Source organism: Sebastes umbrosus, chromosome 19, assembly GCF_015220745.1.
Source record: "Sebastes umbrosus isolate fSebUmb1 chromosome 19, fSebUmb1.pri, whole genome shotgun sequence".
NCBI classification, from domain to species: domain Eukaryota; kingdom Metazoa; phylum Chordata; class Actinopteri; order Perciformes; family Sebastidae; genus Sebastes; species Sebastes umbrosus.
The window spans coordinates 15,327,454-15,354,466 of NC_051287.1; the positions used below are offsets into that span (position 1 = coordinate 15,327,454).

Here is a 27,013-nt window from a genome sequence, read left to right on the forward strand (position 1 = left end):
ATGTATTCAGAATCGAAGCTGGGCGACCGGTGCTGAAATACCAGCGTGCTCGGGCAGCGGCCGCACCTTAATGGGATAGATGACGGCCTCTTTGACTAATCGTTTTGCGTCCTCCAGAGCGATCTCGATGTCCCCCCCCACCGCACGTTGGGGCTGTGCAAGTAGATGTCCTAAAGGGGTGAACACACACACAAACACGGGGGAGTGAAGGACGCAAGTAGAAAATATTACAAAAGATGGATACAAACAAAAAGAAATAAAAAACAAGATGCAGTTACACTAGCAGAAAGACAGTCTGTGCATTAACAAACACAAAACCACATATCTTCATGCAATTAAGCTTGCATAAATAGGTGTCTTTTATTATGAAAAGGATAAAGGCAAACCACTGGGACTTTCTTTATTACATAGCTTCAATTTACTCACAGCAAAGCTCTTCCCTGCTGTCCAGTGGACATATTCAGTATCACATCCCTGGATAGAAATATTTTTTTTACAAAGTATGTGTAGCTAAATGAGGCTGAAGTTTAATGTTTCAACTGATTACAATGTGTGTGAGTAAAAGGAACTAAAAAACTGAAACATCACAACAACAACAATGCTATTTATCTGTTCATGTAGTTCTGTATGTAATATACTGCATGGAAAAATCAAATAAGGGAATTGTTATTTAACTAGTTTATAGTTTACTGGTCACATAATATTTTTTCTCTAACAAAAAAAAAAAATCTTCCACTTAGGCCTACTGTATTTTCCAGAGCTTTCAACCACATCAAATCTTACGCTAATTGTTATTTTCTGTCTTCTTCTTTCTTTAACTTAGGCTATATACTTAGGCTGAGGATCTAAGCGTCTTTGAGTCCCTGAAAAGCGCCATAGAAGTTGAATTTATTATTATTATAAACATGATTGGCTTTATAATTAGGCATTTAGAAAGCTATATAATTAATCTTATTATTTTATAATAAATCTTGTACATTTCCAAACAGGAGTACCTTTCCTACTTTCCCCCTTTTTGCTAATAACAGCTGACTATTACAAAAATAAATGAAACAAAATATGTACACAATTTTGGCACTTCTGTGGCTTTGTTATTGTCATTATTTTGCTTATTTGCTTATTATTATTTTGTTTGTACATAGAAATAAAACTATATATTCTATTTTCATGTGATGCATGCATGCATTTACAGACACATACAGTGATAGATAGATAGATAGATAGATAGATAGAAAGAATCGTGCATGCATAATGAGACTATACTCTAACCCTGCACCTGAGTGTACGGTAGCCTCGAGGGACAAAATAGACCCCACACAGAAACACCACAGTGACTTCAGAAACTACTGAGACCGGCAGACATCACTATAGTGACCCATATAACCACTGTCTGTCCAATTAACCTTTCAGAGACATGATGGAGCTTTCATATCAATCTATGAAAGTCGCCCACCAAGCCCGGGAAGCGGTGAGTGAACAAAATGTTTCGCTTTTTCGTGTTTTCTCACAACTTTGAGCTAACTAGCAACGATATTTGAGGTGAGGGCAAGGCCTATAGAATGAGGTTAGGACACGGGTTTTGGGAGTGAGGGGTATTACGCATGCGCAGTGTAACTCAAGTGCAGGCCAGACTGTACTGCGCATGTGCAATAATCCCCGACACATGACGCGTGTCGCAGCCTCCTTTCTATAGTCCTTGGGTAGAGGTTAAATGCAACATTAGCTACCTCAACTTAATGGTCCTGTCGCAGATAACAAGCAACGTTATTGGTCATAACATGTTTTAAAGTGCCCGGTGGTTGTATTTCACACACGTTAATGCAATAAACAACAGCTAAAACTGTCAAAATTACGTTAGCTAGCTAGCTAACGGTACATAACAAGCAGTTAGTTAGCCGTTGAGCTAATCAGCTTAGCTCATTTTGCGACAATGAATCGGCGTCTACAGGTTGCTTAGATACAGGTGGTTGTCATTTGTGGCAATTTGTCGCCCTCTACTGGGATAGTGTTTGGCCCTTGACAGCATGTTCTCTACAAATGTGAAAACCCCACAGGACTGAGGGGAGTAAAAGGTACTATTATTGGACTTTGACGAAAAAGCTACTCAATAAGTTACAAAAAAAGCAAATAAGATGCCTTATTTGCTTTTTGTCCAAGATTTTCAGATTTTGCAAACTTTATTGATTTTCATTATATAAAGCTTGTGATTGAATGTTTGGACTTGCACCTCTGCCTTTCTGCAAATACATCATGAGACTACAGAGCTGTAGCAGATCCACCAGAGCAGCTTCAAGTGGCAATTGTAAAGTTCAATTCTGCAGAACATCTTTTGCTCAGACAGCATTTTCTGTGAAAGGAGCGAAGACTTTGAACTCACTACCTGAACACTTGAAATCTGCAGCAAACTTTACCACCTTTAAGAAAGCAACCAAATCCTGTTTAATTCAGCAACAAACCTGTAGCCTACTCATGTCTTGTTTTTAAATGTGTGCTTTATTGTATTTATTTATTTTTCTTGTACCCATTCCTGTTTTAATCTCTTATTTTCACAAAAAGCCCTCCTAGGGACAGGTGTTGCAAATTAGCATCCGCTATAAGCACTATGATACTGGCATCAGATAGCTGTTTTTAAGTTGTCTATCTACATTGTATTGGTCCCTATTAAATAAACCATGAATGAATGACAGGTAGTACCACATATTGATTGAACCAAACTTTTAGTCATTGCTATTAACATTAGTGCAGGAGTTGTGATTGAGGTGCTACTGAGTCTCAGTGTGCTCTGTGTTTCTGTCCCAACAGGATGAGCTGAGGACTGAGATGAGGAAGAAGAGCCTCCTCATCCTCATTTACAGTCACCTGCTGGGGCAAGGGTCAGTATGAAATTTTTCCACAGAAACATGTGTGGTTGATGTGCAGCGGGGGTGTCAAAATATAAGTTTTTAGCATTTAAAGGCTAAAGTAACCTAGAGGAAAAGCACAGGTTGGATTTGTTTGCTGGTTTTTGAACAGGACGGGACAGCTACTGCTGACACGAGAGATGTTGCAGGTTTCAAAACTTCGACTTGTTCTTTATTGTAACAGAAGTATAAAGGCTGTGCAATTTATTCTTGGTCCATTGTAACAAGCTTACTGAAGGCCATACATTGTGTGTCTATACAGAAAGTGTCTGACTTTATCGGCTTTTACCGTCAACACAACACATTACAACTAAATCATATTGGAATCCTCAGGCTCACAGCACAAGACAGCAGACATAGTTGACCTTGCTTGTGTTACTGTTTGATCTTCCCAATGTCCCTGCATATAGGTGTGTGAGATCTTGTGTGTGTGTTTGTGCATTCACCAGCTACGTGTCTGCAGCAGTGGCCTTGGACCAGGAGACGAATGGAGGTACGAGGAAGTTCGAGGTCTGTGATAACATCGATTTGGAGATGGTGCTGATGGAGTACGAGAGTTATCACTACGTCAAGTTCCAGAAATATCCCAAACTTATCAGAAGAACAGCAGAACAAGGTATATGTGGCCTCCACAAAAAACACTGAGCAACATCAAAATCATATCTCGTACTCAATGTGATTAAATTTGCTGCTGAATCCTGAATTATTGGGATGTACTTATTAAATCTCAATTATACTCAATGGATATTTTCTGTTTTTTTTATGTCAAGGTGAAAACATCAAAGCAAGAAGTGGTGGAGTAAAGAGGTGAGTCTCCGTCTCTCACACCTTTTTTATTCAGTACTTTTATTTACTCTTTTATATGTTCAGTACTTAATAGTCATACACTGTCTACACGTGCTGATAATATAAACTAAATGAGTAAAATTCACAAAAACAACAAACATTGTAGTTATTGATTTGAAGAAGCATTAGACTGATTTGACAGCGATGTTGAATAAAGGGTGGTGTGCTTGGAAGTGCAAGTATGATAGATTAATTTGAGACAAAATAAACCATTGATAGGTGTCTTCTTTGTCTCTCAGGAGTCCCTGTTCAGCTGTAAAACCTCTTCCCAAAATCAACCCGTCCCAGAGCGCACAGTCTGGAAACGGAGCCAAGAAGACAGCTGCCAGTTCACATACAAATGTATAGCATTAAACACAGAAACAAACAAGCTCAGAATATTAAAATACATGGTGATTATTCTAACATCCTGATGACTGTGTTTCCAGGAGAATGGCTATTCTGTTCCTGCAGAGTCGTCAGAGTTTGGTCTCAACGTTTCTTCCTTCAAAAATGGACCATCTGGGGAGGCAGCCGTGAACAGAAAGGTACTAGGGAATGATTGTTGTTATTTCAAGATGAAGGCGATCATTATTTTTTTGAAGGACATATTCTCTTTGTTTACATTTCAGGCATTACTAACCCTCATCTAGTATGACTAGAAATGAACAGCATATCCCATCATCCAAATGAGAATTCCCTGTGCTCTGTGATGATTTTACAGAAATGATCCCCCACATTTTCTAATGTTTTAATTGTTTGTTTGTTTTTTTACTTCAAATTTGTCCTTGTATATTGATATTGAAATATGTGACAGAATCAGTTTTTGTGTATACTATTACTTTTATTGATGAGTCACTCTTAGGTAAAAAAAAAATAAACCATTACTACCTAAACCATCACTTTTGTGTTTTGGGGTAGACATGAATAGCAGACAACGCCAAGTCCCTCATGAATACAAAGCATACACATTAAACTAATACATTTGTACACACCATTTCATACAAATTTTAAACTGAATCACTGCTGTCAGTTTTGTTTTTAAAAATGCCCTTTTCGCCTAAATGAGTAAGTATCTTGTATTGCCCATCTAGGGCCAGATGACTGACGGCAAAGGTTCAATACATGATGCTGTCAAAGGAGTTGGCAGTGACTCAGACCACATGGTAATTATAGTCTGTTAAACATGCAAAAACATTAACTTTATATACCATTTTAACTACATTTTGAATGGCACAAAATCCATGAGAACAATCAAACCAAACAATAATAAAACTACTAATGGTACTAAACTACCACCAATAATAATGATTTTATGCTGTGTTGCAGGAACGGCTGCTGAAGCCCCTCAGTGGCTTTTCTGGAATGAGCGGTGAGATGAGAGAACTTGCTTCAATCATCAGCAGGGTACTACACCAACAAGCAAACACTGACAAACAAGAAAGACCTTCTCAACATGTAGAGAGCCTGATTTTTATGTCAATGTGTAGCTCCTACTTAGAAAATATGCTTTAAGTGATACCAAATATGTCCACTAGAGAGCAGCGATGAGCTATGTTGGGAATGGATTGATCTGCTGTATTAATGAAGGCCCAGGTTCTATCTATTTCCCTTATCCAATGTTTCACTCTAAAGGACACCTATTTACACAAGTCTAAACGCACCGGGATGTGTGTGTCTGTTTCAAGCCGATATCTTCCACATGCATCCCTCACTCTGTTTGTGTTTGTGTGTGTGTTCACCCCTATAGGACATCTATTTGCACAGCCCCAACGTGCGGTGGGAGGACATCATCGGCCTGGAGGACGCCAAGCGATTAGTCAAAGAGGCCGTCGTCTATCCCATTAAGGTGCAGCCGCTGCCCGGGCACGCTGGTATTTCAGCCGCGGTCGCCCGTCTTCGATTCTGAATACATCTCCTTTAAAGGGCTTAAAGAGAAGGAGGGCAGCGGGGTCAGGCCAGTCTGTTAGACTGACATTAAATCTATATCTGGGATAATATGGTAACACACACATACACAGATGGATAGATAGGCCGGCAGGAACACACGCACATGCAACGCCATGTAGAATTTATATACACAATCGCCTTCACACAATTTTGGCGGCTGCACACAGAGATTGCACATACAAATAACACATGGCGCACACACAGGATATACACATATACACACGCTTCTATCATCATCACCTAGACCTCTCTCATGGATATGATGACAACAAATCAGGTTGTCTGCATCCTCTTGACATTTGCAGACAGAGATGAGGACTGATGTGTCTATCCTCCATTCTACCGGCGCGTTTTATTGAATAACTCCGTAACCTCCACCTTCCCACAATCCCCAACTTCTGTCTCCATTATTATTCATTCCCCGGAGTATAAGGTCAATTTGGTGATTTGACTCGGGACTCTGTTTGCCACCTAAAATTCAGACTAATTTGGTGGTATGTGGTATTTGCAGCACTGACTCAGCTATACATCAAGCAAATCCGTTTTTCTTTGCACACAGCTCAGCTTTCTGATTGGTCTGCAGAAGATGGAAGTGTATTTTTTTGTTGCAGGAAGATTGTTTGCAGCTATAAAATATTTTCATATTGCATTATTGTGATTTACTAAAGCTTTGTTTGTGCTTTGGTTTTCATATATTACTCCTCTCTTTACAGTACCCCCAGCTGTTTACAGGCATCCTGTCTCCGTGGAAGGGCCTGCTGCTATATGGCCCCCCTGGTAAGACCTCCAGTGCTGTAAACCTTCGTCAGGTTTGCTGATGAAAGAAAATTCATGTTTGTTTGCTGTTAATTAGTGGCCTTAATTATGTAATTTCGAGTCCAACAATTTTGAATTCTTCCCGACACGTACTCTTGTGACCATCTGACTCGAATACACACAGGTACGGGTAAGACGCTGCTTGCCAAGGCCGTGGCTACAGAGTGTAAGACGACCTTCTTCAACATTTCAGCCTCCAGCATCGTCAGCAAGTGGAGGGGAGATTCTGAGAAACTGGTCAGGGTAGGTTAATCTTCAACACACACAATATGTCAAATGCAACAAATAAAGTTTTCATGTTACATACATTGTCTGCTACACTTTGCATTTTTTTTTTTTTTTTAGTTTAGATTTGCGTAAATGCATGTATCTATATGTTTGCAGGTTCTGTTTGAGCTGGCCAGGTACCACGCCCCATCCACCATCTTCCTGGATGAGCTGGAGTCAGTGATGAGCCAGAGAGGAACCAACATGGGGTGAGCTGAACCGGTGTGGTAAATATTTTTTCCAAGTTCTGAAGGTTAGAGGTTCACTCTCTGCGATAAAAAATCGACCAATGTATGGTCCATTCTCCTGATCCATGTCTCCTTTCAAATTGTCCTTGAGTAAGACATTTAACTCACCGTGAGATGTCTGTAATTTGTGAACTAATTTTACATCAGACTCATTTTACATCAGACTAACAAGGTTGATTCTATAGTTACAATTAACTCATTTCACAATAAAGCGCATTAAAGGACTCGTGCAGTAGTGAATATATATATATGTGATGTAACAGCAGACTGATGTGTGTTTCCAGAGGAGAGCATGAGGGGAGTCGCAGGATGAAGACTGAGCTGCTGGTTCAGATGGACGGACTGGCGAGATCAGACGACCTGGTGTTTGTACTGGCTGCCTCCAACCTGCCTTGGTAACACTTAAACATTGTACAAACCTCAATACCCATTTTTGTATAAAAAAAAAATACATAAAGAAACAAGTTGAACAAAAAGGTTTATTTTATTGAATCCTACCAATGCATAGATAATGAAATTGTATTGGGTAGAAATATAAATTATTAAGGCTATTTGGACTAAAAGTGAATGATAAATAAGCTGCTGTCTACAGTTTTGTAACTGTTCCTGCTCTTCTCTCAGGGAACTGGACCATGCCATGCTGAGGAGGTTGGAGAAGAGGATTCTAGTTAGTCTTCCCTCCTCGCCAGCTCGCCAAGCCATGATCTCTCATTGGCTGCCTCCTCTCAGCTCCACAGGAGGGGTGGAGCTACGAACTGAGCTGGACTATGAAACTCTAGCAAAGGTGTGTTACAAGACTCCTTAAGACAATTTAAAAGGTGTTTAAATCATTCATCTTTTCATATTTCTTTCTTAATTACCATATTAATAATTGCCATGTATGGGATTTTAAAAAAAAAACAGTTTTGTTGTCTGGAAAAAATGTGTTCACTCATGTGTTGCCTGTCATTAATGGCTGTTGTCACTGAGAGGAGATAATATACAGTACAATCAACACAGTGCCTATCAGCTAGTCCTCATCTGCCTGTTTGTTTGTTTGTCTGTTTCAGGGGATGGAGGGTTATTCTGGCTCTGATATAAGACTGGCGTGTAAGGAGGCCGCCATGAGACCAGTCCGCAAGATCTTTGATGCTCTGGAGTCACATCAGGATGGTAGGTCAAAACACACACACACATACGAGGTGTCAAACGATACAGCCAACAAAACGCACAGTACATTCACCGTTCACCTGCTACGGCTAAAGTAAGTGTACTTTGGCGAGCTGTAACAAACGCCACATAAACACATTACACCTCAGTTTAAAAATAGTATCTATGCATGTGTAAATATATGCGTTGTAAGTGGAACACATGTTACATTTGGTCGCCTGCTCACCAGCACGCCTGACCTAGAACTTATACCAAGAAAGCACATTGTGGTTTCACCACTATTCCACTAGGGCGCAATTTACTTTTTTGTGAAATTTACTTCAGCTGTCGTGCATCAGATATTTCTTCTTACTTGTAAGACACATAAGATTGACCCCGACAAGAGCAATGTTTTCTGTCAAGTGTCCCTGAATAAAACACTGTGACCTCATTGGGATTCTCCTTCACAGGAGACACTTCCATGCCTGCCATCCAGCTGGAAACTGTGAAAACAGCTGACTTCCTGGAAGTCCTCACGCACACCAAACCCTCGGCCCGGAACCTGATGGACAAATACACAGCGTGGGAGAGAGAGTATGAGTCTGTCTGACACACATGCAAAAAAAATATACTTTTATACTGACCACTATAGCATATCTGACAGAGAAGGTTTTGTTTACTGTATACAAACTGACCTACTGCTGTTAGTGGGAGCCATGGCAAGATTGTGCTCTTTATTAGGGCTTTCCCCAATAATTTATTTTAAGCTACCACACATTACATACCCTGATATTTAAATAGTATTACAAAACAAAAATAGTATTACTTTAGTAAGTTGACATAATTTACAAAAAAAAAAATACTTAAGTTTAACTAACTAATTTAATTACCTCAATTTGTCCCCATGATACAACTTCTGGTGGAATATTTGACATTCAATTAAATCTTCCCACACCTCAAATTTCTTAAGCATAATTTTTGCCACTCAAATTAAGTTTTTAGTCTCAAGTAAAGAAAAATACCAAAAACCAAAATACTGAAATAATGTGCAATTACAAGCCTCCTGAACAAAAACCTGAAAAGTTTGATATTCTGAGCCAGTGCTGCTATTTGTATGCCATATTTCTTAATTTAGTTTATCTGTACAATGATAATAAACACAATGAAATAATACCAGCTGAATATGTTTTTTTATTGAAACTTCTCTTTACTCATTATGCTATAATGACAAAATGTGTTATTGTGGCAACATATGGTGGGTACTCCTGAAATACATGCTTTCATTTTAACATTCTATACTTGAGAAAGTAGTCCCACACTCAAATACACATTTTTATGTAATTGTATCCTTTCAATCTTAGCATTGTGAGTCAGATTTACAGGATTTTTAAAAAGTAGTACAATTGCATATCGATAGTTGTGACCACTCTACCACTTATTAGACCTGTCTGTCATGATACATAACATCCAATTCATCACATGTACCTGTAAAGTTTGCTATGACATACTATATTTATGGCATTTTTATAAAAACACATTTCATAGCATGCTATACTATGGCATTTAACATACTATACTATGACTTGTACTATGACCCGATAAGAATCAGCTTTAATGGCCAACTTTGTATTATGCAGCCTTTCTTAATTTAGTTTATGTATAAAATCATAAACACAATTAAATAATAAACAATACCTGCTGAATATTTTTTATTCAAACTTCTATTCATATATTATGACATAATGACAAAACATTTGTTATTGTCTTTCACTTTTTTTAAACATTCTGGCCTTTAGAAAGTAGTGCTCCACACTCAAAGAGAAATTTTTGTGTAAATGTCTTTTCGATCTTGGCATGGTCAGTCAGATTTACATGATTACAGGACAATGGTTATTTATTCAGGCTGAGCGGATGAAGGGAATAATTCAATAACTTCTTTCCCTCCACTGTTAAAACACCTAATAGTCTATAGCAGGGGTGCCCAATACGTCGATCGCGATCTACCGGTCGATCGCAAAGCTAGTGTGGGTAGATCGCATGGCATTAAAAAAAAAAAAATTAAAAAATAGACGTCAGCCTATCAAAGCAGATTGAGAACTGTCTGTCAGAGTTTGACAGACGCTTTCAAGACTTTGTTTTACTGGAGCCAGTCGCTACATTCATGTGCCACCCTTTTCGGGAAGATGCTGAGGCTGATTCACTTGCATCAAAAATTGCAACACTGTTTCACCTGAACTCATCTGGAGTGGAGGATGAGATTTTGACACTACAAGCTGACATTCAGCTTAAGTCCAGGGCTCATGGACAGTTCTGGAACTTACTCACAGAGGAAAAGTACCTCAACATGAGGAAATGTGCTACCTCCTTGACTGCATTATTCGGCTCCACTTATTTATGCGAGTCAGCCTTTTCCCACATGAAGATTATTAAGTCCAAATACCGTTCCACCTTGACTGATGATCATTTGGAAGTGTGCTTGAGGCTGGCTATCAGCAGCTACTGTCCGGACTATGCATCCCTGGCTGATTCCATTCAGTGCAAGTCATCAGAGTAAGGTAATGACAAAAAATGTACAGAGTTATATTGTACAATATGGGTTCATGCAGTTATGCAAGGTACACCAACATATATTGTACATATAAAGAATACTCAATATATTTATAAATAAATATATGTTTTGCATTTTTATAGTAGGTAGATCATTTTGACTTGGTCATTTTATAAGTAGCTCGCATGCTGAAAAAGTGTGTGCACCCCTGGTCTATAGTATTGATAACTGGCGGCAAGTGTGTTTTCTGCTGCAAATGACAGATTCTACAAGAAAGAGAAACTTTTGAATTCTGTTGTTACTTTGAGCTCATAGCAGGTTCTTCAGGATGTGTTCGACAGCTTCTAGGAAACTATCACATGTCAGGTGGGGAGGAGGGTTTATTTTTTTCTCATCTCCTTCTCTGTATTTACCTGACAGGAGAGAAGGTGGAATATCATTAATAATACAAAACAACAATAATCACAATAAAGGGTGTCCGCAGGGTCTTAAAAAGTATTACAAGTTGATAGATACATTTTACGACTATTAAAAGACCTTAAACATTATTAAATAGTCTTAAACACCATTTTCCAAGGTAATGAATTTTGTGACTTTTTTATACCTATATATTTGTCTTAAGAGGTTGTATACTAAAGTTTCCGTGAATTTAATCATCGCATAGGCGCTCAGTGGAATTCTGTGTTGTTTATTTATGGAGTCCTCCTAGATTTGACGTAGAACACTGTGCTGCCCACTAAAAACATTATATGAAGGTCCCTTTACGCTCGGGTGTTAAACTATCTAGCTAATGGGGAAATACATAATTTCGGACAAATGGTTGGACGACAAGGAGTCTGAACCATGGCTGAGGCCCGTCTCTGGAAATAACCATGAGGTGTAATGTTACTGCCCTGTGTTTTGCAAGGGTTTAAATGTAGCCTTGATAGGATCAACACTGTCCGGTCCCAAATGCTAAGAGATGGTCACAAAGCATGTCATGAAAAATGTCATTAAAAAAGTCATAGTATAGTATGTCGATAATTTCATGAAAAAAAGTCATAGTATATAGCATGTCGATAATTTTATGAAAAAAAAGTCACAGTATAGTATGTCGATAATTTTATGAAAAAAAGTCATGGAATCGTATGTCGATAATTTTATTAAAAAAAGTCATACTATAGTATTTCGATTATTTCATGAAGAAAAACCATAGTTTAGTATGTCGATAATTTCGTGAAAAAAAAAGTATATATATATAAAACTATACTATGGTATAGTATGTCAATTTTATGAAAAGAAAGTCATAGTATAGTATGTCGAAAAAAGAGTAAAAAAAAGTCATAGCATAGTATGTCCTACAATTTATGGAATGCATGATAATGAAGACATTACAGTGCAAGAAGAAGATCGAGAGATGAGGAGGAGTAAAAGACATGATTTTTAGTTGACAATTCCTGATCCCTGTGCAGCAGTCAGCTGCTGTCAGGTACGTCTAGGTAGAGACAGAGGAAGGAAGAACTGGAAGGAGAAGTGAAACTGTTGGAGAAGTTTTTTCTTACCGGTTCGAACCAGAATTCCCAACATTCCTGCATTCTGAGCCCCGCCCACATCATCTCTGGCATCCTATGGGAAAACAGCAACAGGACACAAACCACCGCAAACCAACTTTTAAATAAAGTGTACACACATTACTACACTTGTGTTGACAGGCTGCTGTAGAAAACATCTAATATATGTTATACATTGTTTACAACAGATTTCTACATAATCAAATTTTTACCATATTTGGGGTGGAAGTTCCAAAAGATACACATTGTCTACAAGCTGATTCGTGTTTTTATCAAATAGTGAAAATTGAGATATGTTCTAAAAAAAATTGTCATTGAACATCATATGATATTGCAAAATAAATTTCTATTTGGAGTGACAGATCTCAGGTTTGATTCCCAACAACAGTCCACTCTCTGCGGCCTTGTGTATAGAAATGAGCCACTCCAGTCTATTATGAGCCTCTCCATTAAAGTGTTGAAAATGAATTTAATGAACTTGCTGTTAATGAATCACAATTGACAATATACTTACATCGCCTATCATGACAGCTTCATTGGGGCTACATCCCAAATCAGACAGAGCCTAGTTGAAAGGAAAAAACAAATGAGAAGAGAGGCTAATCATGTTTCATAACCATGAAATCTATTCAGACAATACCAAAAAAAAAAAAAAAACGACAAATACAGAAATCTGACTTATAGTTGGTCAAAAACTTATTGTAGAAGAGCATCTAGCCCATTAGATTTCAAGTAACAATATGTTTCAAATGTTTGTGATAAATACAAAAGCCTCTTTTTTACTTGAGTTAAAAGGTGGAAACACGTAAAAACATAAATTTCTAACCTGTGTGAAAAAAGTCTTTTCCGGCTTTCCCACTACAGTAGCTTTACAGTCTGTGGCGTACTCAAGTCCCGTCACAAAGGGCCCGGGGCCGAGGGCCAAACCATCCTGACGTTTGTAGTACCGAGCCTTATGGATGGCGATGAGAGGCGCTCCGTCCAGAATCATTCTTGGGAGAAATATAATCAAAATTAAAAACAAAAAAGTAAATTAAAAACTTGATTTGGGTTTTTCATACCAGCAAGAAAAACAAGACTGTTACATAATCTGACCAGTTACGTAACTTGCAAAGACAACCTTTCAATAACTTGAACTCAAATGTTCAGTTATCCACTGAAGAATGTGTCTGAAGAATGAATGAGTTTACTACCTGAAAGCCTTGTTGAGTGTTTGGTAGTTAAAGTGATCAGGAGCGAGTCCGATGACGACGGCGTTAGGCTCTGAAGTGTCAATACCTGGAAATGGAAAGACGTGCATACAGTAGTATTAGCCAGTTTTAGAGAGCGGTAACATACAGTTTTTGACCACACTTAAAGCAGCAGCAGGCGAGATTGGAGCAAATGTGATTTTAAAAAGTTATTTTTGTAAAACGGTCTCTATATCCTCACAGTAGTGCATGAGACTGATCATCTGAAAAAAATCAAGTGCCTTTGTGTCCTCTGGCGCTCCTAATGGCTTCTGAAAGATTTCACAGACCGGAGGAAAACAACCAATCAGAGCTGATCTGGAGCCTGCAGTCTCTGAGCAGCTGTCAATCACTCGCGAACTCCGATCAAACTGTCAAACTAGGCAGCGCTGATCAAATATGAATCAATATTATGTTACTGTAATGCCTATTTCTCGCCTCAGATGTTTTCAGAAACATCTTGTAGTGTACTGTTTAGCTGTAAAATGAGAAAGTTTGACTCGGCAGCCATGCTGAGATCAGTTGAGGAAATACCAAGCACCGCCTACCAGCCGTAGCAAACTCTCATTTGCCAGCTAAACAGTACACCACAAGATGTTTCTGAAAACAACAGCCAATAGGAACGCTCTCTCTCTGGAATGACCTGTGATTGGCCAAAGTCTCCCGTCACGGGCTAGATTTTTTAAAGCCCGAAAACAGAGCCAAGAAGAGGTGCAGAAATCTAGTTTTCTAGCAAGCTACTGGGGCTGTTGTACAACATATACTTTGCGTTCAAATAAATGTTGTTTTTCTTTTAAACACGTCGGATCTCTTTAATCTTTGCTTGGACCGCAACCCGTAGCATGTCTAACTGCACACATTGTACATGGAAGCCTCAGCTTGGTTCATAGGATCGCCTTCACAATAACTAAAGAGTGATTTTTTATTTTCAGGTTGTTGGATTTGGTTGCAAGTGAGCTGCAAAAGACATAAAAATGGAAGAAAAAGAAATGTAAAGAAAAACAATTCATCTTCAAATTGAAGCATGGTCTCTCCTGCTCTCTTTCACACACACACACACACACACACACACACACACACTCACAGCTCCATACCCGTAAAGTCTTCCAGTGCGCTGTCCTCCACCAGCAGCAGCGGTCTGTGTTGTTTCTGCTCTAACAAACTCCTCGCTGCACTCAGTGAAGTGAAGATCTCTTTTTCCTGAAGTCAGGAAAAAAAAGGCGAAACTCTAGACGTCACAAAACAGAAAAAAAAACAAAAAAAAAAAACACTTCAAGTGTTTACAGTAAAAACATCTGCACTGAATTAAATATGGCTTTGGATGTTTTACCTTGAGGTCGAAGTTGAGACTTTGCAGTCGTTCCAGTAAGTTCCTCTTGCTCTCCTTTGTTGTGTTGGTCACAAACTTCACAGCTACAGACGCCTGCCGTAACCTGACAGCACCGAAAAACACAAACATCTTGCGATTAAAAGCAGATTTAGAATTCATATGAATCTATAATATAACATCTGTTAGCTTCATCATCATTGTTCATTTCTGTTTCACTCATGCAGACTCTCCATTATGTTTCTGTCCCCGGTTTGGGGGCTGTTTCCTACCTCTTTAGGGCGTCCTGCGCCCCGGGCACTGCTGTGTCTTCTATATGTAAAGTTCCACTCAGGTCGATGAGCACGGCCTTCAGAGCCCGTCTGCTCGTCATGCTGGAGACCTGCAGAGGACGACATAGTGAATGGGACTAGATGTTCCGGAAAAATGTTTTGTAGCTTATAGAGATGCCAGTGGCATGTGGGCATGATGACACAGATGTCCTGCTCTGGACCCTAAGTCGGTTAGTTGTCAATTATTAAATTAATTGCCAGCTATTTTGATAATCCATTAATCGGTTTGAGTAATTTTTTTTTAAGAAAAATAGTAGAAATTCTCTTGATTCCAGCAGTGAACATTTTTCTGGTTTCTTTTCTCCTCTATGACAGTAAACTGAATATCTTTGGACAAAACAACACATTTGATCGCGTCATCTTGGGCTTTGGGAAACACTGATCAACATTTTTCACCATTTTCTGACATTTAATAGACCAAACTAACTACTAATCAATAAAATAATCAACAGATTAATTGATAATGAAAAAAACTGTTACTTGTAGCCCTACATACAATCCATAATATAATAGGTTTTACTACATTGTTTATAGAAAAAAATCAACTTATACATACAGGTACATACATGAAAAGAGTAATAATAATCCTCCTTGTCATTCGGTTCATGCACTTTTACTTTCACTTACTTTGAATGAACATAAAACAGCCAGAAACCTGCAGCCACCATGTCTGCTGTTAGATAAGAGCTGCCTGTAGTGCAACCTCCGGTTAGGATTCCCTAAACTGCTAAATACAACCAAGGTCCGCTGTAAATGGAGCTTTACTCAGTTTTAAAAAAGCTTATTCTTTCATAATAATGTATTATTTTAGAGATTATACATTCATAATCATAAATCACATATTGATCAGATTACTGCGTTGTTCAAACCTACATCAGGACCAACTGAGAGGATTATTGACCGGTTTGTCCCCAGAATTGATGGCCTCCTGCCTTCGCTACAGATTTTGAGATTGTATTTTACTGCTATTTGACTGTGTGATCCCCTATTATTTAGACCTGCTTGGATTTCTGTCATGTAGTTATCAATGCGAGGGTACAATTAATGCTCTTAATACCCACCCAAGATAGCTTAAACACACACACACACACACACACACACGCAGCCTGTAGGTCATGTATCTATTATTTGTATTTAGCCCAACTAATAACAGGAAACCGTGCTGTGAGGAAAGAGCCAAGCTGAGAATGAGCTTATTTTTCTGCATGCGGTGGGGATGTTAAAAGGGAAATGTATTTTGATTTCAGCATTTAATATATAATAATAAAGCTGCAGTGGGTAGAAATGGAGCAAATTTCATTAAAAAAAAAGTTATTTTTATAAAACAGTCACTATATCCTGTCAGTAGTGCATGAGACAGGTAATCAGAAAAAAAATCATGTGCCTCTATGTCCTCCTGCGCTCCTAATGGCATCTGCAAGATTTCACAGACCGGAGGAAAACAACCAATCAGAGCCAAGCTGGAGCCTTGCCATCTCTGAGCAGCTGTCAATCACTCGCGAACTCCGATCAAACGGTCCAACTAGGCAGCGCTGATCAAATATGAATCAATATTCTTTTGGTACCCGGCAGCAATGTTGAGATCAGTTGAGGAAATACCAAACACCGCCCACCAGCCGGAGCAAACTCTCATTATACAGCTAAACAGTTCACTACAAGATGTTTCTGGAAACAACAGCCAATAGGAACGCTCTGTGGCTTCTTGACCTTGACACATTTCTTGTTTTTTTTTCATTGACTGGATTTAGGGCAGTTTTATATATGTGCAAATAAAAAAAAAAAGGTGTAACCAATAACATGAACTGTAAGTGCCCCAGTAAACCATGCCAGATATCCCAGCATCCCTGCCTATACCAGCATGGAGCAGCTGGATGACATGCAGCCATGGTTACTGTCATTAGTGACAGCTGTGCTTCTTCCTTTGCAACACTTACAAGTTTCATTTACACACTGAGAGGCTTCAATGCTGACACAAAATGTTGCCCTTTTAAATGCACAAACGGCATAATAAGTGAATAAAGTCTACCTGTTCAGGAAGGCAGCACAGCTAACCTTTTGCAGCAGCACCTTTTCATTTCCTCTTCCTCTTCCTCCTGCTGCTGCTGCTGCTGCTGCTTCCTGTTGACGTTTTCTTCTTCGCTGGTGTAAAGTTGGTCTCTATGAGCTCAGTGCTGCCTCCTGTAGCTCAGACACCTGTATTTTTTAAAGTATTTTATGTTTTTGCTTTTTTGGAGAAACATTATTTAATAACACCTTCTTTTCTCCTCTCTCTTTTATTACATAATTATAAAATTACCTTTTTTTTTAATATAATTACTGTATTGTTTTTGTTGTTATTATATATATATTGTCCTAATTGTTTGTTATCACTATTATGTAGTCATATTAGTTCTTTATATTAATCTTGTCTCTGGGTGGAGGCTTCAGATAAGCCCAGTGGTTTTTTTGCCTCTTCCTGCACTGTATATTATTTTTTATTTTTTTTGTTATGTTGTATAGTCTTAAATTGTGCAAAATAAATAAACAAATAAACATATTTTTTTTCAATGTATTTGTTCTAATCAGATAAGAGGGTTATCCTTAGTCAGCTCAGACACCACAATGCCTTCTACTCGCTTTTTAAATTCCTGTATTTTTATTTTATTTTTTATATACTTTATTTTTTTCAAGGCTGTTTTCATATATGCAATCCACTGTTCGTAATTACAACAGTCTATAAACCAACTTTTAAGTAGATGATATTACAGACATATCCATCAAGTAACACTAGAGAGAAAACAACCTCAACATAATAGTTTGAGAACAGGACCTCCAAATTTTGGGGAATTATTATACCTAGATATTTTAATTTGTTACATTCCCACTTAAAATTATATTTTCTCTTAAACTCATAATTAATTGGCTCTCCTATGAACATTGTTTTATTAATATTTAATTTGTATCCTGATAATAAGCTATATTTTTCTATTTCTTCCATTAATACTGATAAGGATTTTTTAATATTTATATTATATTTATATTTGTTATTTCCTGTATTTTTTAAAGCATTTTATGTTTTGCTTTTTTTCCTTTTATGGAGAAACATTATTTAATAACACCCTCTTTTTGACATCACTCTCTCCTCTCTCTATTATTATATATTTGTTTCAATGTATTTGTTCTAATCAGATAAGAGGGTTATCTTTAGACACTTAATCATTCATTAGAATAATAAAAAAAAAAAAAAACATATGCATCCCATCTCACTAACAACCACCAGATGTATCGCATTAGTGGGTCTTTCAGGGCATTCAGATTTAATATGGGGGGGAGGTATTATCAAACCGATAAAAACCTTCTCTCTGCATGATGCCAGACACTGATCAAATCCTCTTTTCATATCTCCAGTGAATAACACTGTTTCCCAATGTTGTTTTTTAGTTTTGTCTTTTACTGCACAAATATTGTGCAGCTCATCAACTGTGAAAAACATGATGTTGGAAAAATAATCTCACATTATAAATGTCTTTGTTCAGACAAAATATCTAAATCACTATCATCTTTTAAATCCTAATTTTATTTGTTTTTTTGTTTTCTTTTATTAACATCTTTTATTTTTTTTTGCTCTTTTGGTGCTTTCTAAAAAGCCTCTTATCTTTGTCTCATTTCCACAATTGTGTGTTAGTAAATAACATTGATCATTTTGATGTATTTTTTTATTTATTTCAATATTTTTCTAAATTTGAACTAGCAGCTATCTCTATTGTTCTGATGGACATACGTTCAGGGTGTAAAGTCTCAAACCATTAGGCTTATTTTTTTTTCTTTAAATTGTAATAGATGTATCCCATAGCCACTGTACATATCAATTATTAAAAATAGAGTTGATTTCCAGTTTTCAAATGCTGCTGAGCTAGTCTTGTTGTAGTTAAACACATTCCCCCAAAGTATGGAGGATAAATTACTTGATGAATAAATAAATAAATGTCATTAAATGTATCAAAAATAATATTAAAAATAAATTTAGCCATTCACGTTGAGTGACAGCCCCCTAATTTCATAATGAGGCAGAAATGTATAAAAACATATATAAAGAATAATAATACTAATACAGAAATAAATAAGTTTGGAGAAATAAATAAGGGGTGAAATGCAAAGGGAAATTGTGCATAAATAAATTAATAAGTAAATGCATAAATAAAGAAATAAATGCATACATTTAAAAATGAATATAAAAAAATAAGTGCAAAAATAAAAATAAAAATAAATAAATGACTAAATAAAAATAAATACATTTAAAAATGAATACAAATAAATAAATAAATGGAAAAATTAGCCAGAAGAGTAAATAAATAAGGGAACTAATACAAAGATCAATAAAGAAGCAAATTAAAACGGAAGTATCAATTTATGACACATTTTATCAATTAATTAATGGCTACATTTATTTTTAATATTATTTTGCTACATTTAATGACATTTATTTATCCAGCCATTTACTTATTTTTGATTTTGGTCGTTTCCATCTTCCATAGCAAAAAGGAAAAAAACGTACTCAATCAAAACACATTCTAAAGATTTATCATTGAGAAGCCAGACACCCAAACACCAACCATCCTGACCTGTGAAGTGCAGATACATATTCATGTATGATCGCTTACAGATTTCACTGTGAACCCACGGCTAAACTCGGACTAATCACAGATCAAAGTGGCTTTACAGTGCAAATCTGCCTGATAAACATATGCTTCTAATTCCAGCAGATCCCCACTCACTCCCCCTCCCACGTATTTAGAATCAAAACTACAGTAGTGTTAATAAAAATATTTGTGGAGCTTAGCGGGGGAGGAAACGGTGATAATTCACAACATACGGGGATTATTAACGAAGTGGAGCGGGGATGGATGGACAAACATGTAGTGGAGACAAATATGTCAATATTTACATACCGTATACTGCAGTATCTTACTCAAGTAAAAGTACATTTAACAGTAGTTATTTAGCCATGTTTTGCTCAAGTGGAAGTAAAAGTACTGCTGTAAAATGCATTTTGATAACAATAAAGAGGGGGTCTTTTGAAATGTACTCTGGCTAAAGTGGCTTTTTTTAATATTAAAAAGACAATATAAAGAATTTCATCAAATTGACTAATACATTTATTTAAAGACAATAAACAGTATGTGTAAACGGTACAAAGGTGCATTGTTTTGAGCCGTGTTTGGCAATATTGCTTCAACCGAATTCTCGCAGATGGATAAATCCCAAAACACTTATACACATCAATAAGAAGATATAACTGAGACTGACAATCAGTGTAAGTTTTGTAAATTGCCCTTATGAAACACCAAGTAGGTTGTGGATTAGACGGTCACAAATGTCTCTTCTCCAGCAAAATAGTCATAAAAAAGACGCTTTGTGTAACTTTCATCTGGTTTTGGAAACTCTAAAAAAGAAATATAATAAACAAAAATGTAAATAAAAAAAGACAGCTATAGCCCAGGATAGAAACATATAATAAATATTTATATTGTCCAGCCCTACTGCTGACAAAACTCCTTTAACACGGTTCTCATTTGTAACAACACGATAAAATAAATGACACATATCATTAAATCATCGTGTCTCAATGTGTAAAAACGAGGACAAATACACAATATGCAGCACAAAACAAAAGTTTTGGAAGACGAGAGAATCATCAAGTGTAGTGTTACGGCGAAGAAGTATTTTCATTTCGGCATTTTTGAGTCACACTGACAAGCAGGTTAGGTTAGGTTAGGGTTAGTCCTGGTGTTAGCTCCATACCAGCCTTATTTCCGACCGGGTGACGGGTCAATTCTTCTTCTCTTTGGATGTGAACTTGTGGTTTTTAAGATTTCCTATTTCCATGCCAGCCCCAGGGGCAAACCTTTCCACCCTGCTGATCACTGGTAAAGGCAGAGGTCTCTGTATGAGGGCTATTTCTGTCTGTGTGTTTGTGGTTGTTCCTTGTCACATGTCTGGTCCTCTGGCTTCACTTTGGTGTTCGGTGTACCGCTGTCAACCAAACAGTAACAACAGGACGATGCAGGCCATATTCACTATTATCAAAGGCACTGTGGAAAGGAAAAAAAAAAAAAAAGGAATGAGCAAATTTTAAAATCCTCAACCTCTAAAATACTAGGACCGACTGTCAAACTTCAGCACTTTTTAGGATACTGAGCAAAATGCATCTGTGGCACAGAGAATCAAAAACTTTGCTAAGTTTACATATTCTATGATTAGATATTTCCTGCTTTAAAACAACACTTTAGTTGATTTTATATTGTTTTTATTTATGAACGGTATCGATGGTCAGTCAGTCATTCATTGGAATATCTGAAACTTTAAAAGGATACCCAGCCTGTAATCTGTTATATTTTATAGAAATATGCTTTTACGTTGCTGATGTACATGAGTAGAGTTTTATGTAGCTGTGTGAGCTATTTTATAAGAATCTTAGAGAGGAAATGATTGGCGTATACAGTTTATTTTATTTCATTTTGCATTCCACATCAGTTTTTTTTACAACAATAGCAAGACAAAATCATGGTTGTCCTTTGATTTAGATTTTTTTTTTCAAATCCCACAATTTATTTTTCCTCCCTCTGTATTCATGTTTCTAACATAGAAAGGTGGAACTAACCATTTGGCATTATGTGTATGTGTATGTGTATATGAGCATTTCTTTCCAACCTCTCATGACAGTCCTGATCGAGCGGATGAGGGTGAGGACCTGGGCTTTGATTCCTGGATCATCCCCAAAACCTCCAACTCCCTGGTCAACACCAAAGCCGACTGGAGACAGGAGAGAGAAAAGAGGTCAACAGGGAGGAGAAAAGGGGGTGGAAGTAGAAAGAAAGAGGGGGAGGACAACATATAGAAAGGAGAAAGCAATCAGGGGGGTAGCAAAGCAACTGGTTACAGGAGAAAAGAAAACAACATGACAGCAAATCTGTTTGTATAGTACAGGGGTCTGCAACCTGCGGCTCCGGAGCCACATGCAGCTCTTCAGCTCCTCTGCAGTGGCTCCCTTTGGATTTTTAAAAATGGAAATGAATAACTGTTTATTGTTTACATTTTCATTTTTATTTATCATTCTTGTAGGTCTATGGTACGACAAGAGTATTAGGGCCACATTGAGGAAAAAATAAATAAATCAGAGATTTCGAGAATAAAATCATAATATAATGAGAAAAAAACTCAAAAGTTCATGAGAAAAAAAGTTGTAATATTATGAGAATAAAGTCATAATTATACGAGAATAAAGTCAAAAGTTTAAAAGAAAAAAAGTTGTAATATTATGACAATAAAGTCATAATTATACGAGAATAAAGTCAAAAGTTTAAAAGAAAAAAAGTTGTAATATTATGACAATAAAGTCATAATTATACGAGAATAAAGTCAAAAGTTTAAAAGAAAAAAAGTTGTAATATTATGAGAATAAAGTCATAATACTACGAGAATAAAGTCACAAGTTTATGAGAAAAAAAAGTTGTAATATTATGATAATAAAGTCATAATTATACGAGAATAAAGTCAAAAGTTTAAAAGAAAAAAAGTTGTAATATTATGAGAATAAAGTCATAATACTACGAGAATAAAGTCACAAGTTTATGAGAAAAAAAAGTTGTAATATTATGAGAATAAAGTCATAATACTACGAGAATAAAGTCAAAAGTTTAAAAGAAAAAAAGTTGTAATATTATGAGAATAAAGTCATAAGTTTATGAGAAAAAAAGTTGTAATATTATGAGAATAAAGTCATAAGTTTATGAGAAAAAAAGTTGTAATATTATGAGAATAAAGTCATAATACTACGAGAATAAAGTCATAAGTTTATGAGAAAAAAAAGTTGTAATATTATGATAATAAAGTCATAAGTTTAAGAGAAAAAAGTCGTAGTATTATGAGAATAAAGTCCATATTATAAAGGAGTAATCTTACGAGTTATTTTCTTTTTTTCTTGTAAAGTTATGACTTCATTCTCATAATATTACGACTTTTTTTCTCTTAAAATAATGACTTTATTCTGTAAATCTCAGATGTGTTTCCCCTCAATGTGGCCCTAATACTCCATATTACATTGTCTCTTTGGCTCTCACTGCATAAGCCTTATATACTATATACTTAGACTATAAACTGTGTTACCTTCATCACAATTATCAAATGTTTTGCTGCTCCAGACACATGTTTTCTTTCTTTTTTCGCCTAAAATGTCTCTTTTGATAGTAAAGGTTGCGTTACACACCCAGCTATCTGCCTTTAGCAGGTTTATACAGCCTTATGTCATCACATATATGATGCACGTTGTATAAAATGTGGTAGAGTACTTACACTTGCTGAGAAATCTTTCCTCATGCAACACAGCGACTGCATTTGTGCACAAAATAGCGGTCTGGATGAGAGAGTAGAGAGTAAACGCCATGCTGGCAACTTCTTCTTCTTCTTCTTCTACTCCTCCTCCTTCGTCCACCACGCCCAGAGATGCAGATGCCGTAAAAAGGCAGCGGAGGTCGTGCAACAGAAGTAAAGGACTGCTACGTGGTCTCGTGTAAGGGCGTTCTATTTCTATTCATTCATTCAGATGTATCAAAAATAATATTAAAAATAAATGTAGCCATTCACGTTGAGTGACAGCCCCCTCATTTGATAATGAGGCAGAAATGCATACAGAAATGTATAAAGAATAATAATACTAAATAATAATAATAATAATACAGAAATAAATAAGTTTTGAGAAATAAATAAGGGGTGAAATGCAAAGGGAAAATTGTGCATGAATACATTAATAATTAAATGCATAAATAAATAAATAAATGCATACATTTAAAAATGAATATAAAATAAATAAATAAATAACTGCAAAATAAATAAATAAAAATAAATGCAAAAATAAATGACTAGATAAAAATAAATACATTTAAAAATTAATAGAAGTAAAGAGATAAATATTATATTAGCTAGAAGAGTAAATAAATAAGGGAATTAATACAAAGATAAATAAATAAAGAAGCAAATTAAAACTGAAGTATCAATTTATGTCATATTTTATCAATTAATCAATGGCTACATTTATTTTTAATATTATTTTGCTACATTTAATGACATTTATTTATCTTTTATTTTGGTAGTTTCCATCTTCCATAGCAAAAAGGAAAAATTTTACTCAATCAAACACATTCTAAAGATTTATCACACATTTACAAAACATTTAAAAAATAAATAACTAAATAAAAATAAAGATAAAAATAAAAATAAACAATTATGCAGGACTCAGCTCTTTTTTTTAAGATTATAAATAGGCACATATTTATTTAAATGTATGTTTATTTTTCATTTTTTTCTTCTTGTCAACAATGGCCTTTAAAGCCATAATACAAAAATTTAAATAAATAAAAACAAATGATTATGTTGTAGTCATGTCTAAATATCTAATGTTTTCAAAACATCTTGATATTCATAGACCTATTTTCTTATCATGATCAACTGACCATTGCTGTGACGTCTCTTTCCATTTCATTTGTATGAACTGTAGCCTAGTTGTGTCTTTATTTTACCAATCCATGCGTTTTATATCATATTTATTTATATTCTTCATTTGGGAGGTGTGATGACTTATTAGCATGAAACTAAAAATGATTTCATTACCACAAACAGAAAATAGGCCTAATGAGAAACCACATCCTGGTTATTGTATAGACTTTTAATTTACACATAAATAGTAGAGAAACTACAAGAACATATTTAAATACATCTGCATTAACAGTTTATAATGATAACGTTTCTCTCGGTAAATGACAACTTTATCCATTCATTCATTGCATTCTATAAACAAGGTGGGTGAGTTCTCATTTTTATTCTCTCGGACATGACTTTGACTGCAACATCATCATCATCAACAACATGTTGCTTTCTTTTTTATTTTAACATTATAATAAATTATATTTTCACAATCAGGGTCTTAGGCCCTGGTACTCAAATAAATAAACAAACAAACAAACACATATAGATAGACTGACTGTGAGGTTCAGTATTCCCACTATGACATTTTATACAGTCAGGTGGAATCATTTACAGGTAAGATATACAACACTGACAAACATCAGTCTTTTGCTCCTCGTGGCCCGGACTCTCATTTGGAGAGCAAACAAGTACGCATAATTGGCCTTTAAAATGTTGATTTACCATCTGACGACACCCCCAAACACATTTAGCTGATGGTGTGCGATATTACCGTCACCTCTTGGTGGAGGTGAAACCTATGGGTTGTGGTTAAAAAATATGGATGGAGGGTAAAAAGTATCTTCGGGGTGCCTTTGAGAGAAATGATTCTCCAGCTGTGCTTAGAAATGAACAGTAGAAGACTGTTTCCTAACTATATACTGTGACACAGGATGTTGTTTTGTCTTCCTGTATAAATAAAAAACATGTATAATCAGTGCAGCATCATCTGCATTGAACATAATACTGTATTTTGTTTTGTTTTGTACACTCAGAAATCACTCCCAAATACTAAAACTATGGGTACAAACTGTTCTGCCAGTGTACAGTTAGCTTAAAGCGTCAACCCTTTTTGTGATACCACCCTGTATTAATACTGGTCTCATTGCATCTTTAGGTTTAAAACCCAAAACACCAATACTTCAGTCATCCCCCCCTTTTAGTTTGTTCTTCATCTGGCATATTCAAGTTAGAGATATCTAACGGACTAAACATGTATGGGTTTATCAAGTCACCACCCACATGTGACCTCTTCAGTGATAACCATGTTGATAATCGATGGTGATGGTGATTTGGTCAATAAACACAACTGGACATGATGAGGAGAATCCCTTTGGGATCAAATGTTGCCAGTACATAAAGGTTGGTTTGTTTGTTACTCTTTAGGGTCCCCATTTGGTGACACCACAGCAACAACAATGATAACGACAGCAACAGTCTTAGTGTGAAGTTCGTCCTCATCCACAATCTGGTGTATGTACAGTTGGGCCAGCAGCAGTCAATGACACATCAGTCTTACTGTATCTATGACTCTCTCCTCTTCATCTTTTAAGAGCTCGAAAAAGTTCAGAGTTTTCTGACAAAGTTTTCTACCTCCCTGGTGGTCTTCAACAGCCCTAAAATTCACAAAAGATGAGAAAGGTTGTGGTTGCTTTGGTCCGGGTTGGGTAAAGCTATGAGTCTGACTGCCAGCGCAGCAATAAGGAAAGAGCAGGAGTCGTTCGGTTTCCCCCGTTGTCGTCAGTTTGTGCCCATTTCAGTTCAGTCAGTTTTGGGAAATAAACTGGACGCAGGGAAAAAGGAAACAGCGTGCTACCCCACTGCAGTACAAACTGGTCCAAATGGGTTTTTACCAGACAGAGTTTAAGTGCGGGGCTATTAACAGAGGCAGACAAAAAACACTGTCCAAGGAAAACTTAAGAAATGTATTTATATATATATATATAGTGTCATATTCCTTTTTGTTTGTGTCTCTCTCCTATATTTCTCTGCCAGTCTTAGTGTTTGTTTCTTCTTCTTCTTGGGACATTCACAGAAATCCAGGTAGCTTCTTCCTCTCACATGGGACTTTATTGACTCAGCCTGTGACAATAAACAAACCAACATTAGCGTCATGTCCTGGTTTAGCGTTTTTCAAAGACTATTAGACTTAATAGTCTGTTACAGTGGGTCCAGAGGCCAGTGTTAAAGGTAACCTAGTGAAAGCCACTGTGAAATAACATGCTTTTACACTGTAGCTATCAGATGGCTGAAGTTTGCTGGACCAGGAAAACTAATTATCAATCAACTTAAAGGGACTGTATGTAAGTTTCTTTATGTATAAAAATCACTAAAATCATTTTTATTGAAAATGTGTGAACCGGTTGTAACCTAACCTAAAAAAATGAGGCCTTCC

General features: G+C 36.4%; 4 protein-coding genes across 9 annotated transcripts in view; 1 reads left to right on the forward strand and 3 right to left on the reverse strand.

Annotated features, from left to right (window-relative positions):
* Positions 1 to 1,280: 1,280 nt before the first annotated feature.
* On the forward strand, positions 1,281 to 9,307 carry katnal2 (katanin p60 subunit A-like 2). The gene is made up of 16 exons (XM_037753367.1): positions 1,281 to 1,468; positions 2,803 to 2,873; positions 3,350 to 3,516; positions 3,671 to 3,707; positions 3,986 to 4,088; positions 4,175 to 4,273; positions 4,820 to 4,891; positions 5,055 to 5,132; positions 5,476 to 5,574; positions 6,389 to 6,452; positions 6,616 to 6,734; positions 6,876 to 6,967; positions 7,291 to 7,401; positions 7,628 to 7,790; positions 8,056 to 8,158; positions 8,605 to 9,307. Exons 1-16 carry the CDS (start codon positions 1,415 to 1,417, stop codon positions 8,742 to 8,744), a joined length of 1,572 nt encoding a protein of 523 aa, XP_037609295.1. The 5' UTR covers positions 1,281 to 1,414; the 3' UTR covers positions 8,745 to 9,307.
* On the reverse strand, positions 8,559 to 17,294 carry hdhd2 (haloacid dehalogenase-like hydrolase domain containing 2). Of its 3 annotated transcripts, XM_037753369.1 has the most exons (10): positions 17,147 to 17,294; positions 15,061 to 15,170; positions 14,792 to 14,894; positions 14,556 to 14,661; positions 13,426 to 13,510; positions 13,059 to 13,224; positions 12,747 to 12,797; positions 12,224 to 12,287; positions 10,985 to 11,095; positions 8,559 to 8,696 (listed from the first exon to the last, which is right to left on the reverse strand). In XM_037753369.1, the coding sequence occupies exons 2-9, from the start codon at positions 15,159 to 15,161 to the stop codon at positions 10,992 to 10,994; spliced, it is 780 nt and encodes a 259-aa protein (XP_037609297.1). In that variant the 5' UTR covers positions 15,162 to 15,170; positions 17,147 to 17,294; the 3' UTR covers positions 8,559 to 8,696; positions 10,985 to 10,991. The 3 variants fall into 3 exon arrangements, with proteins under 3 accessions (XP_037609297.1, XP_037609296.1, XP_037609299.1); XM_037753368.1 differs by lacking the exon at positions 8,559 to 8,696 and having other exon boundaries at positions 10,963 to 11,095; XM_037753371.1 differs by lacking the exon at positions 8,559 to 8,696 and having other exon boundaries at positions 10,963 to 11,095; positions 17,173 to 17,280.
* A 2,890-nt stretch (positions 17,295 to 20,184) lies between these two features.
* On the reverse strand, positions 20,185 to 23,639 carry ier3ip1 (immediate early response 3 interacting protein 1). The gene is made up of 3 exons (XM_037753768.1): positions 23,452 to 23,639; positions 21,811 to 21,912; positions 20,185 to 21,191 (listed from the first exon to the last, which is right to left on the reverse strand). Exons 1-3 carry the CDS (start codon positions 23,540 to 23,542, stop codon positions 21,136 to 21,138), a joined length of 249 nt encoding a protein of 82 aa, XP_037609696.1. The 5' UTR covers positions 23,543 to 23,639; the 3' UTR covers positions 20,185 to 21,135.
* An 837-nt stretch (positions 23,640 to 24,476) lies between these two features.
* The window catches only part of skor2 (SKI family transcriptional corepressor 2), a 121,110-nt gene continuing 118,573 nt past the window's right edge, over positions 24,477 to 27,013 (reverse strand). For all 4 annotated transcript variants that reach the window (XM_037753755.1, XM_037753754.1, XM_037753756.1 and 1 more), the window contains one exon: positions 24,477 to 26,700. The gene's annotated coding sequence lies outside the window, so the exon portion shown is untranslated. The remainder of the gene's footprint in view (positions 26,701 to 27,013) is intronic.

Coding starts and splice junctions, on each gene's coding strand:
- ier3ip1 (XM_037753768.1), bottom strand. CDS start 23,542: ATGGCGTTTACTCTCTACTCTCTCATCCAGACCGCTATTTTGTGCACA. Junction 21,913..23,451: donor GGAAAGATTTCTCAGCAAGT/GTAAGTACTCTA, acceptor TCCTGTCTCCAG/TCGGCTTTGGTGTTGACCAG. Junction 21,192..21,810: donor GATCAGGACTGTCATGAGAG/GTTGGAAAGAAA, acceptor TCCTTTCCACAG/TGCCTTTGATAATAGTGAAT.
- hdhd2 (XM_037753369.1), bottom strand. CDS start 15,161: ATGACGAGCAGACGGGCTCTGAAGGCCGTGCTCATCGACCTGAGTGGA. Junction 13,225..13,425: donor ACACTCAACAAGGCTTTCAG/GTAGTAAACTCA, acceptor ATTTCTCCCAAG/AATGATTCTGGACGGAGCGC. Junction 12,288..12,746: donor AAGCTGTCATGATAGGCGAT/GTAAGTATATTG, acceptor GTTTTCCCATAG/GATGCCAGAGATGATGTGGG.
- katnal2 (XM_037753367.1), top strand. CDS start 1,415: ATGATGGAGCTTTCATATCAATCTATGAAAGTCGCCCACCAAGCCCGG. Junction 4,274..4,819: donor AGGCAGCCGTGAACAGAAAG/GTACTAGGGAAT, acceptor TTGCCCATCTAG/GGCCAGATGACTGACGGCAA. Junction 7,402..7,627: donor GCTGCCTCCAACCTGCCTTG/GTAACACTTAAA, acceptor CTCTTCTCTCAG/GGAACTGGACCATGCCATGC.